Genomic DNA, 16,319 nt, shown 5'->3' with positions numbered 1-16,319 from the left:
GGGCAAAAGAGATTGAGGAAATCAGTTTAATTTATTGCCACTCAAATCAGAGTAGGGCAATGAGAAATAAACCCAAATCTTAAGTCTTTTCCCCCCCGCCCCTCCTTTCTTCCCAGGCTCAGCTTCACTTCCACATTTTCTGCCAGGGGATGGGGCTGTGGTTGGCCCAGCACACATCGCCTCTGCTGCCCCTTCCTCCGCAGAGGTCGGACTCCTCACTCTCTGCCCCTGCTCCTGGGGTCCCTCCCACGGGAGACAAATCCTCCAGGAACTTCTCCCGTTTGAGTCCTTCCCTTGGGCTGCAGTTCTTCAGGAATGGCTCCAGTTTGGGGCCCCCAGCAGGTCTTGAGTCCTGCCAGGACCCTGCTCCAGCATGGGCTTCCCATGGGGTCACACCTCCTTCAGGGGCTTCCCATGGGGTCGCAGCCTCCAGGATCTCCTCACAGGAGCCACCCCTGGAGCCCCCCTACCCAAACCCAGCACTCCCAGTTTCTAGACGAGCCCACACCATGTCTGGGGGGGTTTGGTTCCCCCTCCCCCCCAAAAACTTGGAAAGAAACATCATTTTTGAGTGGGGAAGCAACCCCCCCTCCTTCCCCAAACCAGGGAAACCCAAGTTGTCAGTCGGGATGGATCTGGTGGGATTGATATCAGCCAAAGAATTGATATTCTTTCTGGTATTTAACCAAAAAAGTGATAGTCTTATGTCACTCCAAATGTGGTTCGAGATAAACAGATTCTCTCCCCTCTGTTGTTACACAACATTTCGTGTGTCAACACTGGGGACTGGATCAATTATCTGGCTCGGGCTGCAGGGAGGGAGGGGGTTTCCCTGTGAGACAGGGATTTGGGGGAGCATCCATATTCATGGCGATCTCCCGCCTTGGGAAGCGCGGGATGGAACCTTTGGGGGGGGGGGAGTGGCCTCCAAGAGCTTTTGTCAGTGCTCGTTTATATTTATGGTTTTATTTTACCTTTTGAGACAGAGCTGGGGAGAAGGAACCGACCCCGAGCGAAGGCCGGGTTTGGGATAAAGGCTGACCCCAGAGCTCCGGGGTCATTCCTGCGGGGCTGTGGGGCCAGGGGAGGCTGGAGCCACCTCGAGTCACAGCCAGCAAACCCCGAACTCCCAGGGACGGCAGGGACGTGGTGGGAGCACTCCAGGGGCAGGATGCGCTCCCAGACCGGATCCTGGCTCCTCATGGCCCTGTCCCCGGCCACAGCTGGGATTTCCAGTGCAGCAGGAGAGGTGGTGCTGCTGCTGTCACCCCCAGGCAGCAGGAACAGCTCGATTTCAGCAATACCTCTGAGGAAAAACAAATATGATAAAACACCATTTCCCTGCTCTTTTCTGTTCCACTTTTCGCCCTTCAGACAAGGCCAGAGCCCCTTTTCCATCCCTTTTCCACCAGGAGCTGCAGGAGATTTGGGATTCACTGAACGGGATCAGGGTGAATTAGCCTAAAATCAGAAATTGCTTTTGCAGGTGGGAAGAAAACAGGAAATGATCAGCTCTGCATCCAGCAGGCAGAGCAGCAGCACCCCCACAGCAAAATGGGATGGCCACAGTTTTCCCTGGAGAGCAAAAATAAGGGATTTTCTTTTCAGGTGTATTTTTTAATCCCTCCTTAGATGGAAATCCTGCTCCTGCTCTGCTCTGTCACCCGCTGCCTTTGCTTCTCCTCCACCAACCCTTCCCTGTTCCCTCCCTGCTCCATCCGCATGTCCCTCTGTTTGCTGTCCCTGTGCTCTTCCTCGGAGAATTGATCCTAATCCTCCAAACAATTTCGCCGGCATTTGAAGGTCCAGACACTTCTTATCCCACTAATCTGGGGAAGAGAATTCCGGAGATGGCTCCGTGTGCCCCCCGGTGCCCCCAGCCCCGCACGACCTTGGCTTTATCTCCACAAATCGTTATCACAGCCAGGTCCCCGTTCTGGATTTGTAATCAGCTGCTCCAAAGGTCAGTGGTGACGGTGGGGCTGCCATCAAAGCAGGGATCTGCATTTCCACAGGGAAACAGAATCATGGAACTGGTGGGGTTGGGAAAGAACTTCGAGACCATGGAGTTCAACCATCCCCAGCACTGCCAGGGCCACCACTGCCCCGTGTCCCCAAGTGCCACATCCACACGGCTTTGAAATCCCTCCAGGGTTGGGCACTCCACCCCTGCCAGGGCTGGACAGCCCTTTCCAGGAAGGAATATTCCCAGTATCCACCCTGAGCCTGCCCTGGCCCAGCCTGAGGCCGTTCCCTCTCCTCCTGTCCCTGTTCCCTGCCAGCAGAGCCCGACCCCCCCGGCTGCCCCCTCCTGTCAGGGACTTGTGCAGAGCCACAAGGTCCCCCTGAGCCTCCTTTGCTCCAGCCTGAGCCCCTTCCCAGCTCCCTCAGGAATTCTCCAGCCCCTTCCCAGCCCCGTTCCCTTCCCTGGACACGCTCCAGCCCCTCCATGACCTTCTTGTCATAGATGTCGTAGAGATGAAAATTTAATCATATTTGGGGTAGTTTTTCAGAACTTTTTGGGCTCACACCTTTCCGTGCCTTTTTATGTGCTCAATCCATTGCACGGCTAAGGCAGAACTCTTCTTTCCATGTCACGGTCACCAGGGCCCCCCCTCACTCTGCGCATTCCGCCTTTCCCCCGCTCGCTCCCGCAGCTTCCCACGCCCCCGGCGGGACTACATTTCCCATGGTGCCCCGCGCGGCCCCGCCCTCCCCATTGGCTGGCAGGTACGGCGCGGCCCCGCCCCCGGCAGTGGCCGGGGGACTCCATGTCCCGGCGTGCCCCGCGGCAGCTGCGGTTGGCCGCAGCCAATCAGCGCGGGGCCGGCCGGGGGGCGGGGCCGGCCGGGGGGCGGGGCCGGCCGGGGGGCGGGGCCGGCGGCGGGGGAGGCTGTTTAAAGTGGCGCTTGCGGGATGGCGGAGCCGGCGGACTATCCTCCGTTCCAGCTGGGGAAGCCCCGCTTCGAGCAGGTACGGCCGGCGGCGGGAGGCGGCGGGGGGGGCACCGGGAGCGGCGGCGGGAGCTTTCCCTGCCCGGCGCGCGGCATCGCCCCCCCCCACCCCGGGAGAGGAGCCCCCCGCTCCCCGCTCCGCTTCGCCCCGCCCCTCCCGCGGTGCGGCGCGCTGATTGGTCCGCAGCCCCCGCGCCATTGGCCGTCCGAGCTGTCACTCAGAGCCACCGCCCCCTGTCCGCGGCGGGCGGGCACTGGCGCGTCCCGGCGCGCCCCTGTGGCGCGGGGCGCAGCGCGGCGGGCGGGGGGAGCGGGGGTCGCGGGTTCGAGCCCCGCGGGTGCCCCCCGGGGCAGCGGGGACGGGCAGGGTCCCGGTGTCGCATGGCGCGGGCTTGTCCTTGCTCCGGGGGGATGCTGCGAGGGAATGGGCTCTGCCCGGGCAGCCCATGGATGGAGGGCTGAGTTGTGGCCACCCAGGCCGAGGTGTAGGAGGAGAGTGTGACAGATCAGGACATCCTTGTCTCCGCTGTACCCGACACCTGGGGGTGGGGAGCGTAGCCCACGGTCGGGTCACACACCTGTCCCCAGGTGAGCAGGTGCAGGGACAGAGCTCGTCCCTGCTGCCACCACCCAGTGTGGATGATCAGAGACCTTGTGGTGCTTGTGGAACCATTCAGGCTGATAAAAAAGCTCATCAGACCTCCTTCAGTCCCTCTGGAGCTGGGCAGGACTCCCTGGAGAAGCTGCTGCTTAGCTTGGCCCTGTGAGTGTGTCCCAGCAGTGGGACAATGCCCAGGGAGACCATTCCCGCTCTCCACAAGAATCCAGGATCCCTACTCAGCCCCCGTCTGCCTCGACACCTGTGCTTGGCTTGACCCAAGCAGCCCTTTGGGATGAGCTGTGGGTTTCCCATGGGGGCCATTCCATGGTGGATCTCCTGCCTCTTCCCACACCCCAAATCCCTGCAGGGCTTGGAGCAGCCTGGGACAGTGGAGGTGTCCCTGCCCTGAGGAATGGGAAGGGCTCTAAGGTCCCTTCCAAGCCCACCCCATCAGTGCAGGAGGTGCCAGGGCACATCCTCGGGGTGACGGGGAGGGGGTGACTCCTCGGGAATGGGAGGGATGCTCCGGCTGGGGAGACAGGGAGCTTTGTAATCAGGAGAGGAGGAGGAGGAGGAGACGCTTCTCCCTTCTAGACACAGATGATTCCAGGCACACTTGGCAGCGCGTCAGGCACAGAATCGGTGCGTTCTGTTCATTAAGGAGCGACTGTCACTTGTGGCAGCACGGAGGAAACGTTCCAGGGGCTGTGGCAGGATGTTCCTGGCCGGAGCAGTGGGGAGGCTGCTCCTGGCTGCTGCTCCCGGGACATGGGCTGGGCCCGGAGTGAGGGTCACCCACTGGGGGAAGGGCCCTTGGGAAGGGACTCCTTGGGAATGCTTTTCCAGAAGGCCGCTCTGAGCATGGCAAATCACTCCCTTCTCTGCTCTAGGGGTTTTACCCCTTTCCTGTAAATTTTCTGGGAGCAGCAGTGGTGCTGCTGTCCTGCTGGCTTCATCCCAAATTCCCTGTTTTCTCCTGCTCCCTCTGCCCAAGGTTGGACATCCCAGTCTGGAAGCTGACAGCGTTGTGGGGTCACAGAGCAAGGGGGTTTCCAAGGGTTATGGCTCCTGGCTGGATCCTGTGTTGGCTCTGCTCCGTTCAGGATGCAGCAGCACCCACATTCCTGCTGCCACCACGGCCTGGGAGAGCCCAGCTCCTCCATCCCTGGCTCATGCTCCTCCTGGTCTTCATTTCCCCCACCTTGACCTTGGTGTTTCCTTCCAAACTCCAGTGCTGGAGAGGAACCCCAGCGCATCCCTGAGGGATCAGAGATTCCCCAGCCCTTCCCTACCAGGTGCTTCTGCTTTCCCCACACCTCCCTGCCTTTGCCTGTTCTTTCCAGGGCCTTTCCAGGTTTTTATCTGTTTGTGAGACCTCAGCTTCAGCTGACGGAGACACCTCGTTGTTTTGGGCAGGATCAGTGAGCCGGGGTGGTTGAAATTCCGGCCCTGTCCCTGTGGGCTGCCAGCGCTCCGCTTTCCTGGGAAGCGCTGGCTGGGAGCAGCTCTGGGGCTGTGCAAAGGGACACTGGCCTGGAAGCGGGGCTGGGACAGACACAGGACAAGTTCTGTGCTGGGAACAAAAGCCTTGGGAGCAGAGCCGGCTCCGGGGGTTTGGTTCAGAGCGGAATTCCCTTCCCGCCGTGAGCCGGAGCTCCAGGAGCGCCGGGCAGAATTGGGGATGGCAGGAGGGACAGGCCCGGCCCGGGGTACCTCTGGGGTTATGAAATCCCCTTCCCTGCCTCTGCAGCTCCCTCGTTTTCCCTCCTCTCCAGGCGATGTTCTGTCGAGTCACCTTTTCCCAGCTCCCTGCCGGAAAGGCTCCGGCTCCCAGGGGAAACGGGGCTATTTTTAGGTGAGAGAAGAAATGAGGACGTTGGGCTTGAGAATGTGTGATAAGGACTTAATTTTCTGATAAGTAGGGCTAATTTGTTAGAAATACTCCTTTTTTTTCTTTTTTCCCTTCTTTATTTCTGTATTTTAATTCCTTTTCCTTTGAGGATTTGCTGAGTGCTGCCTCTGCCAGAGCCCACTGTGTGCTCCCAGTGCTCTGGGGTCGGTGCCTGGGGCCCAGACATTTATCCTGAGCAAAATGCAGTGGGAGGTGTCCCTGCCCATGGCAGGGGTGGCACTGGATGAGCTTTCAGGTCCCTTCCCACCCAAACCATTTCAGGATTCCATGTCCAAGATCACCTTGCAATGAAAGATGCCGGAGATCAGGAGATGCCTCAGTGTGAGGTTAATTGTTCCCTTTGATAAACGGGATGAAACTCCTCTCTCCTAAAGGGATGTCCTTATGGAGGAGGGATTGTCTTAACAGGGTGCAGAAGGATCATGGAATCCCAGCCTGGTCTGGGTTGGATTGGATGTTAAATCCCATCCAGCCCCACCCGTGCCAAGGGCAGGGACACCTCCCACCATCCCAGGCTGCTCCAAGCCCCAGTGTCCAGACTGGCCTTGGGCACTGCCAGGGATCCAGGGGCAGCCCCAGCTGCTCTGGCAATTCCAGCCCAGCCCCTCCCCACCCTCCCAGCCAGCAATTCCTTCCCAACATCCCAGCCCAAGCTCCCCTTTCCCACTGGGAAGCCATTCCCTGCCTCCTGGCCCTCCAGGCCTTGGCCCCAGTCCCTCTGCAGCTCTCCTGGAGCCCCTTTAGGCCCTGCAAGGGGCTCGCAGCTCTCCCTGGCTCCTTCCCTTCTCCAGGGGAACATTCCCAGCTCTCCCAGCTGCCTCCAGAGCAGAGGGGCTCCAGGCCTGGAGCAGCTCCGGGGCCTCCTCTGGGCTCTCTCCAGCAGCTCCACATCCTTCTGCTGTTCCCTGGCTTTTCCCCATCTCCCTCACCCAGGACTGGACTTTAAGGGGAATTTGTGTGCTTGTGGCTCATGCTGAGCTGTCAGCCCCAGCTCCTGTCCATGAGAGGTCCCTGTGCCGTGTCCTGGCTGTGCCCCCTCCCAGGGCACACCTGGCCCTGCCCCTGCTGATGGCTCTGAGCTGCAGGAGCTTCTCCCATCAGAGTCTTGGCTCTTTAACGTTAGAAAACCAAATCAAGGACATCAAAGGGCTGAGAATCCACAGTTTGAGCCTAAACTTGCTGTGGGCTGGGCAAGAAGTCCACAAATGACACAAACCTGGCTGCGCCTCGTCACAGTCCCACTGCTCAATGGCTTCAATTGTCTCAGTTTTGTTTGGGTTAGCTTAAATCCCTCCTAATTAATTTAAAGCTGACATGAGCCTGGTTTTGAGCTCAACCCCACCCCAAGCCTGCATGCTTTTTGCTCTAGTTTAATTAAATGCTGTTTAAAATCCGGCTGTAATTAAAGCGGTGAAGGTATCGGTACCTCCTGCTCTTCCCAGGCCTGCCCAGCACAGGCTCCTTGGAATCCTCTCCCTCCTGAAGGTGATTAACACCTCGCTGACGGCCTCTTCCCTGCTCTCAAATCCCTGGAACCTGCCAGGAGTCGCTTCCTTGTGGTTCTTGGATCAGCTGGTCCTTCACGGCCTGGATCCTGGATCCTCGATGCTCCCGAGCTGCTGTGCCCTGGAAAGGGAATTAATATTCCCAGCCACTTCCTCGTGCTTGCAGGCTGCTGAGAAGTGGTCCCAAAATAGCCCCGATTAATCACAGGAAATCTGTGTTGTTCGGTTTGCTCCCAGTTTACTCCAGCAGCTGTTCCAGGAATTAAAGGGGGAAGAAGCCCAGGGATGGATATTTGGGAGCGGAAGGTCAGACTCGTGGGCACCTCACAGGCTCCGTGCCTGGCACGAGGGTGAGAGCAGGGCTGGATCCATTCCCCCTGCTCAGGGAAATCAGGGCTGGGTTGACAGTGAGGGCACCGAGCTGTTCCTGTGTCCAGGGGCCAGATCCTCCCCTCCCATTTCCATCTCCTGACAGCTTTTGGGTTGCTGGGTCATGGAATCCTGGACTGGTTTGGGCGGGAAGGGACCTTAAAGCCCACCCAGTGCCACCCCTGCCATGGATCCATCCCAGGCTTCTCCCAGCCCCAGTGTCCAGCCTGGCCTTGGGCACTGCCAGGGATCCAGGGGCAGCCCCAGCTGCTCTGGCAATTCCAGCCCAGCCCCTCCCCACCCTCCCAGGGAAGAATTCCCCCAAGTTTCTGAATTACTGGGAATTGCTGGGTTTCTTTTTTCACCTTTTGTTTTGCCTGCAGCTCTGTGAAAACCAATCTTGAATTACAAATATTAGTTTGGCTTCTAGTCAGGAGAATAAACCTGGGAAGCAGGGAATGACCTGGATGGAGGGTGGGGAGCCAAGCAGTGAGGCAGCTTCCCACATCATCTGAAAGGGGGGAGCACAGAGTCCCACGGCTGGGGTGCAGGAAAACAGAGGACATTTTATGGTCAGGAGCTGGACAGTGGTGGTGAGGGCACTGCAGGGGGAGGGAGCAGTGGGGTGTGCAGGGAGGGTGCTGAGGTGGAGCCCCAGGGAGCCCTCGTGGCTCTGGGTTTGGAGCTGGCTCTGTCTGATGGGTGCCCACAGAGCTCTGGGTGTGGGGAAATGAAGCCCTGACTCATCGGAGTTTAACAAAACCAGGGAAAACCTGTCCAGGCTCAGATTCCCTGATGGTTTTGGTGTTCTCTGACCACAGAATGGACGAGTTCAGGCAGCACCACCTCGAAACAAATCCCTCATTGCTTCCTGCACTGGTCCAAGGTGTCCAGAGCCACTGGGGCTGCCCCTGGATCCCTGGCAGTGCCCAAGGCCAGGCTGGACACTGGGGCTTGGATCCACCTGGGACAGTGGGAGGTGTCCCTGCCATGGCAGGGGTGGCACTGGATGGGCTTTAAGGTCCCTTCCATCCCAAACATTCCATGATTTAAGGATTTGGGGCACTCTCAGCTCCCCAGCTGAGCACCAGGGCTGAGTCAGCCCCAGCACTGGGCAGGAGAGGAGCAGGGAACGTGGGAATGGGATAACATCAGGGTGGATCTGAGCTGCTCAGACCTGTCCTGTGCTCGGCCTTGCTGAGCTTGGCCAGGCAGGAGCAGGGCAGGAGCTCAGTGCCAGCCAAACCCCAGCCCTGGGATACGGGACCGGCTCCCCGAGGGCCTGGGCAGCTTGGGAAATGGGAATTGGTAATTCTGAATGACGTTTATACCCTGCCCCTTTGAACCTGAGGTCTCCTTCCCCCTCCCTTGTCATTTACTCCTTGGCCAAGTGGGTGTAAAACACTGATGTTCCATTTAATTCCATTTAATTCTATTTATTATTGCATTTCTCACTGTGTCTCAACGATAAAGGCAGTGGGGAAGTCGAGGCCACTCAGATTTGAAGTCCCCCCGCCCTGCTGTTGTTGGAGGCAGTCATTCCAACGGCTCTGGGTTGCTGGTGGTGCTGTGGGATGAGCGGTGGGACGGGGCTGCTGCTCCGTGGGATGGCTGAGGGGTGGATGGGGTGAGTCAGGAATTGCTCACGGCCCCCTGCACCCCTGGGAAGGGTTGGACAGCGGTGCTGGGGAGGGTGGTGGCATCTGCAGGGATCCTCAAACCCAAAACAAAAGGGAGGTAGCAAAATGTCAAGCTCAAAACCGCTCGAAAGTACCAGAATTAGTGTTAATTAAATCCATGCTAATTAAAAACCGCTGTGCTTTTTCCTGGAGTTGTGTGGAGCTGGTTTGTTCCATTGGGGGGGGTCTTTTTTTAGTGCAGAACGTGGAAAAATAGCAGAGTTTTGTGGGGATGGATGCTGCAGTGAGGTGGTCAGCAGTGTCTGGGCAGGGCCCCTGGAGAGGGATTTCTGCTGGAATGGGGGGCAGGGTTCCCGGAGGAGCAGGGGAGCAGCAGCAGCACGTTCTGGGAAGCGGTGCCAGCAGTGATTAAGCGCTGCTCCCGCGGCTCCATCCACACTCCAGGCCTTTATTTATAGCCCGTTCCTGCAGAACGAGCCTGCAGGAGATGGGCCACGTGCGGATGGAGAGCTCCCGGGATAAAGGGCTCCCAGGATCCTAGAGCTCCGGGGTGGCCATGGCCCTGATCCACGTCCCACTGGGCTCTGTGTGGCTTCTGTGGAGAAGCCACCGGACAGAGAGGGGCCGCTGGACGGGGCTGCCCTGTGTCCACCTGGCCTGAGGGTCTGGCAGCACCTGCCTCTGGATCGTGGAGTGCAGGCTGAGGTTGGGTGAGGATGTCCGTGTACCCCAAGGGCTCCCAATCCCTCAGTGTTCCATGGTCTGGTGCTTGGGGTTGGTACAAACTCCACTGATGTTTTTATTCTCACTGTCTGAGTGCTCAGTCTCCTTCTCTCCTTTCCTCTGGAGCTGCCATGAACTTCCCCTCCTGTTTCACAGATCCCTTCCCCTTCCTCCAGACTCTTTTCCCAGTTCTGGAAGTGCTCAGGGCCAGCTTGGGTGGAGCCCTGAGCAGCCTGGTCTGGCTGGGCTCGTTCTTAGCGGCACATTGGGAAAAACCCAAGCTGGAGGTATTTGTGTAGGGATAACACCATCCCAAAGCTGCTGAGGAGGCTTCTGCTGGGAGCAAAAGGAGGCATCCAGGGAATCCTGGAGTGCTTTGGCTGGGAAGGGACCTGGAAGCCCCTCCAGTGCCAGCCCTGCCATGGCAGGGACACCTCCCACTGTCCCAGGGTGCTCCAAGCCCCAGTGTCCAGCCTGGCCTGGGACACTGCCAGGGGTGGGATGTCCACAACCCCTCACCTCCTCCTGGTCTATCCCCAAAATCCGTGATGCCCCTGTGGCTGTGCTGGTGCTCAGAGCTGCTGGCAGGAGGGAGGGTGAGCAGCACAGGGATCGTGTCAGAGGCACTGCAGGGTGGGAATTGCAGCCTTGGGAGCTCTGGAGCTGCACTTTGGGGTTTTTGTGGCCTCAGGCATCTCCCAGGAGTCCCACAGGCAATATTTAATTTTTTGGGGAAAAAGTAAAGGGTATTTGGTGGCATCTCTTTGTTAAAGAATCTGATTGGTGTCCCGCTGGCAGGGTCCAGGTCCTCATCTCTGCCCTCCAGATTTCCTATCCCAGAACATCAGTAAACACCTCCTATATTATTTATTTCTAGTTGCTACTTCATTCTGCAAAGGAGATAAACCTTGAAAGGCGATTTCTCACTGACCAGGTTTGTTTCTTTTGTGTCTCCTTTTTTCCAGACTTCATTTTATGGCAGATTCAGGCACTTCTTGGACATCATCGACCCCCGCACTCTCTTTGTGACTGAGGTAATGTGTGCACACCTCTGCTTTGGACAGGGCTGTTTATTAGACAGCTGGAGATTAAAACCAATCTCTGCTGAGAGCAGCAGAAGGGATGAACCCGGCTCTGCAGTGGGTTTGTGTCTCACAGGTGCCTGATTGCCCAAGCGAGCGCTGTTCAGTCTGGAACACAAACCTGCTTTGCATCGGGCACCTGTGGATCCACACCCCCGGCTCCCTCTGCTCACTGGGGAGGCCCTGAACTGGTTTTTGGCAAAGCTGCCAGTGATTTGGTCTTCTCAGCAGGGAAATTCCTACAGGGGTTCATGGCAAAAATGCAGGTGAGGGGATGAGAGTGAATTTTAATTCCATGAGGAGTGATCTGGGTGGGTTTGTGGTGCAGTTCTGTAGGGGCTGCACTCAAGGAGATTTCTTTTATATTTCAGTTATTGCCCTGTTTGTAACAGGATTTGGGGTTCCTGCTCCTTTATTTCCACTTAGGGTTGTCCAGCTTTAATGCAGCTCTTTGCTGCCATCAGATACTGCTTGAGGGTGATGGGGAATCCTTGGGAAGGAAGAGTTCTACTCCTGGTCTGGAATTCTGCCCTTTGGCCAGAAAACTTTGGATTTTCAGTGAAGGGCAGCTGCTTTTTCCTTTTTATTTTATCTTTTTCCCCAATATCCACCCTGCCCCTCCCCTGGCCCAGCCTGAGGCCGTTCCCTCTCCTCCTGTCCCTGTTCCCTGGGAGCAGAGCCCGACCCCCAGCCCCCCCGGCTGCCCCCTCCTGCCAGGGAATTCCAGAGAGGGAAAAGATCCCTCTGGATCCTCATTTTCTCCAGCCTGAGCCCCTTTCCCTGCTCCCTCAGCTTTTCCTGGGGCTCCAAACCCTTCCCAGCACTTTTTAAGGGCTGAATCTCTTCTGCCCCTGGGGGGAATTTTCCTGCTCTGCCCTCTGTGGAATGCAGAGGGAGTTTGGACTCCCGGGCGAGCTCTGAGCTCAGTTCCTGCTCTGAACCCCCTGGGTGACCTCTGGCTCAACCACACAATTTTCCACCTTCCCGTGGTCACCTTTCCAGACCTTTCCAGGTCTCTGGGGGGTTGGAAAGGGTGTGGATTCAGAGGGATCAGCTGCTGTAACTTCATTTTTCCAGACAGCTTTTGATGAGGTTCCTTAAAGAAGGTGGAACCCAGGGGGAAAAAAGGAGCAAAGCCTGAGTGTCCCAGTTTTATCCTGGGTCAAAATCGAGCAGTTTTGGGTTCCAAAGTGAACCTCAGCAAAGTGGGGAGGTTTGGTGTCCATCACTGGGGGCTGAACTTCAGGGTCTTCAGGAATGGCTTGGGGGCTTTCCAAGGAGGGAAATGCCCTCTGTCATTTCCTTTGGGAGTTTGAATTCCATGGCAGGGGGGCCTCAGCAGACCTGCAGCATCTTTGGTGATGTCCCCATGAGTTCCCTCTCCCTGGAGAAGTCTCTTGCCAAAGCCTGGGTCACTTTTTGGGGCACAAAATCTGCTTTTTGTTTGTTTTGCTTGCTCTGCTCTGTGCGTCTGATCTCCGCTTTGCGATAATTGGGGTGCGCAGACGTGGAACTCAAAAGTTTTTTGCTTTCCTTGGATAATTGAGGGGGCAAATGAAAACCTAGGGAGGTTTGCTGAGCCACAGGCATGTGCAGGGAGCTCCTTCCCACTGACAGATGGCTGCATCTCCCAGGCCCGGGGCTCCCAGGGAACAAACAAATCCCTGTTTGTCTTGGAGGAGCTCATTGGCAAACGGAGCAAAAGAGTAGATAAATGAGTGTCTAATGGGAATGGAGGTTAATCCCATGGAAAATGCTGGGAAATGTGATAATACTTAATTTCTCTCCACCCTTTCCTGGTGGCTGTGTGCTCCATCATCGCATCCTGCTGCTGCCTGTGTCGTGGGGAGGGCTGGAGGGAGCCCACCGAGGGGGGAATTGAGTGATGGGGAGGATCATCAGTCTCAGTGACACTCTTCCCTTACTCATTTATTTTTCAATAAAGCAGGTTCTTAACGCAATTAGAAACTTCCTTGTGTTTTAGAGGTTCTTGAGGAGGAAACCCTCGGGGGATTCCCCTGAGCACGGGGTTCTGTTGTACCTGTGCTTTTATCTGCCGGGGGAACAATTATCCCATCACACTCAGCACCAGCTTGTGCTGCCTTCTGAGGGCAGAGGAGCTGGAACACGGCCCCGACCTCGTGCCAGTGCTGCAGCCACCTCTGAAGAGGAGGCTTGGTGGGTGCTAATTCGTCTCATTACTGCCTCTCTAATCAAATCATGTCTTGACAGCTGCAGATTTGCAAACTTCTGCGATAAGTGGGAAATGTGTCATTGCAGGGTCACCCTGTCCTGTCCCCCAGACCACCAGAGGCCCCTCGATGGGGCAGGGCCTGGCTGGGAGATGTGGGAGGTTCAAATGATCGGAGTAATACTTTTAATTGCTCTGTAATTAAGGTCCATGGGGAGCAGCAGATATTTTGATGAGGTGAACTTATCCCATCTGACGTTAGCCTGGCCACCCTGTTAACACTCTGTGGGAAGCTCTTCCTGATAATAATTCCAAGCCAAAGTGAAATCAGACCTGAAGAGAGCTCCGAAGGGGCTGCCTGTTATCTGCTTTTGCTTTATCTCATTGTTCGAAGGCTGGATCTGCAGAGCATCTTGCACTCCCATATTTGGGTTTAAAATGGAAGCAGGATTAGATGTATGTTATTTATATGAACGATACCTTCTTACTCAGCAGATTGACTGTCTGTGTTTATTCAGTGTCACATCTGCTGGCTCCACTCGAACAAAAAGTTTCTGGCTCCTGTTGTCTGTCACTGTGGATCCAATACAATGGGGCCAGCTGGAGTCAAGTCTGCCGTGTGTGTCATCCCGGGGAGCAGGGAGACCAAACCCCGAGCCGGGCCGTGGCTGGTGGAGGGCACAGCTGGATCGCCACGCCCTCGGGGAGCTGGTGCTGCTGGTGGCCACGGGACCCTTGGGTTGGGGCATGTGGCACCAAGTCATGGCTGGGCTGAAGGTGGAGCCGGTGGAGCTCAGGGCACACAGAGATCAGCGGCCCCAAAACGCCAGTGTGAGCCCAGAGTGAGACACAAACCATCCCCTGTGCCCTGGCCCGTCCGTGGATCCCCTCCCAGGCCCCCAGCGAGCCCTGGCCTCGCTGTGTGTGGGTTCTGAGGCAGGAATGTGTCGTGCTCCTGGCAGAGTGGCTTCGCTCCGGTCTGTATGGCACAGATGGGGTTCTGGAGGCTGCTCCCAGCCATGTGCAGGCACCGTTGGGATCCAAGAGGAGACGAGGCACGGAGCTGCCAGGCAGAAACAGCCCTGGAGCGAGGGGGGCAAGGTGACAACTCAGAGGAAGAGCTCAGGGCTGGGTGGAGGGGTCTGGCACAGGTCCAGGGGTGTTGGTGGGACCCTGCTCAGCTGTCCCTGTGCTGTCATGGGGCTGGAGCGGGGGCCATCAGCTCAGGGTGGGGGTGGTTTCCTGCTGGGGTTGTTCCTTCCCCTCCTGAGCACCAGCCTGAGGAAAAGGGGGACATGGGGGGACCTTGTGGCTCTGCACAAGTCCCTGACAGGAGGGGGCAGCCGGGGGGGTCGGGCTCTGCTGGCAGGGAACAGGGACAGGAGGAGAGGGAACGGCCTCAGGCTGGGCCAGGGCAGGCTCAGGGTGGACAGCAGCAGGAATTTCTCCATGGAAAGGGTGCTCAGGCCTTGGAAGTGCCCAGGGCACTTGGGGAGGGATTTAATCCCTGGAGGGATTTAAAGCCCTGTGGATGTGGCACTTGGGGAGGTGGGGCAGTGCTGGCCCGGGCAGTGCTGGGGATGGTTGGACTCCCAGAGGGCTTTTCCAGCCCCAACAATTCTGGGATTGTGTGGTTCCATCACTCACACTGATCGGGGCTGCTGTGGGTGCAGCAGCTGGTGGGGTTTGTTCCAGGCTCTCCCTCTCCAGAAGGTCCCTGCAGGTGCTGTCCCGGCCCCTGGGGACTCCAATCTGTGCCCAGGAACCGCTTGGCACAGGGCTGGAGGGTTTGGATCCAAACCATGCCAGAGATCCCACTGATGGAGGCTCATCCCAGCTCTGCCTTGTCGATGGCACATCCACAGCCACACACCCAGGCTGAGGGACCAGCCACAGCCCATTCCCTGCTCCTTCCTGAGCTGCAATTCCAAACCTGGCATTTTCCAGCCGTGCCCCTCCCGGGGCAGCCCCCAGCCCTCCCCAGGGGGATGTGGCTGAGGCTGCAGCGGTGGAGCCCAGGCTGGAGCTCGGTGGGTGCTGCAGGGCTGAGCTCTGTAGGAACATCCCCGGCTGCAGATGGTCTGTCTGGCACCCTATTGTGAGAGCTGAGACCCCAGCAGCCACCACTAGAAGTGCTCGAGGTTTTTTCCGAGGAAAGGGGTATGTAAGGAATGAGACACTCTGGGGAAAAACGTGGTTGTGGGGTTTTTTTTAATCAGGGATGCTGTAAAATCTCGAGTGACACTTCATCCCACAGACAGCAGCAGAGAAACCAAGCAACAATAAATATTGAAACAGTAGCACAACCTTGCAGACAGACCTCGTTTCTGCTGTTAAAGAGGAGCTGAAGTGCAATCTTAGACATTATCAGCTATCAAGTGGAGCTGCATCGTGCTGAAAGCCAGCGAGCAGAGCTGCTTGGCATTTGGAGCTGTTGCGTGTGGTAAAGTTTGCTCCTGGTTTTTTTTGGAGGTTCTGGTTAAAAGAACGTGCTTGACTTTTCCAGAAGGAATAGGAGGCAGCCGAGTCTTCTCCCTAAATTGGGAGGCTTGGGGGGTGTTTGCTGAAGGTACCTGAGCGCCTCGGAGCCGTGTGAAAGGATCTGCTGGACTCGGCTGAACACTTTTGTTCACTTTCTGTGCCACCCTTTTGTCACCCTCAGGCCCCGCTGGCAGTGCTGGGGCAGGACTCCTTTCTCTGCAGAAGTTCCCCTCTGTCCCCAGGGAGCTGAGGGAGGGAATTCGTGGAGGCTGCGATTTTAAAAGCGAGCCCGAGCTCTTCTGTTTGCTGTTTGTTACCATTCTAAACAAGATGGGATCTGGCCAGGGTTGTTATAGTAACTACTAAGATTTCCTCAAGAGAAGGGGGGAAAAAATAGCACGGGCCCCATTCATGCCTTGCTGCAGCTCTCCATTCAGAGTCACACGCTGCTCTGGGAGAGCGTTTGCGAGACACTCGGTGTAGGTAATTTCGGTGACAAAAACATGTCCCCACAATGAGCACAAATGGCTCTCCAGGATGTGCTGCTGGCACTCCCCGGTTATTTCCCGGCTCTGGAGGCAGCGAGGCTCCTCTTCCCTGGATCTGGGCAGGCGGCTGGCAGGGTTTTCACCTCGGGGTTGTCAGTCTGCACCGGACAATTATCATTCACTGGTGTCCTGCTAGGGAAGGGCTTTTCCTGAGAGGAATTTCTGAACAAGCCTGAGGCCCAGAGCTCTGAGGAATAACTCCAAAGGCACAGGTCCTGTTGTGATCTTGTGGGATTGCTTCTCCTCGAAGGCTGGAAATGCCTGAAACAGCCTAAAAATCCAATTTGTTTCTCAGCCCTGCAGCTCCTCTCAG

General features: G+C 57.1%; 1 protein-coding gene and 1 long non-coding RNA gene across 3 annotated transcripts in view; one reads left to right on the top strand and one right to left on the bottom strand.

Moving 5' to 3' along the window:
• Positions 1 to 96: 96 nt before the first annotated feature.
• On the bottom strand, positions 97 to 2,659 carry LOC121661593. The gene is made up of 3 exons (XR_006015043.1): positions 2,532 to 2,659; positions 1,892 to 2,001; positions 97 to 1,306 (listed from the first exon to the last, which is right to left on the bottom strand). It is a non-coding gene; the product is annotated as an uncharacterized LOC121661593 (long non-coding RNA).
• Positions 2,660 to 2,874: 215 nt separating this feature from the next.
• Positions 2,875 to 16,319, top strand: part of SFXN5 (sideroflexin 5) — an 86,077-nt gene continuing 72,632 nt past the window's right edge. For both annotated transcript variants that reach the window (XM_042021958.1, XM_042021957.1), the window contains exons 1-2: positions 2,875 to 2,973; positions 10,670 to 10,738. In XM_042021958.1, coding sequence (XP_041877892.1) covers positions 2,917 to 2,973; positions 10,670 to 10,738 — 126 coding nt within the window. In that variant the 5' untranslated portion in view covers positions 2,875 to 2,916. The remainder of the gene's footprint in view (positions 2,974 to 10,669; positions 10,739 to 16,319) is intronic.

This window comes from Corvus kubaryi, unplaced genomic scaffold (assembly GCF_017639235.1).
Source record: "Corvus kubaryi isolate FWS band 111438036 unplaced genomic scaffold, C.kubaryi_AGA036_p1.0 37182, whole genome shotgun sequence".
Classification (NCBI taxonomy): domain Eukaryota; kingdom Metazoa; phylum Chordata; class Aves; order Passeriformes; family Corvidae; genus Corvus; species Corvus kubaryi.
This window is presented reverse-complemented; position numbering and strand designations above follow the sequence as displayed.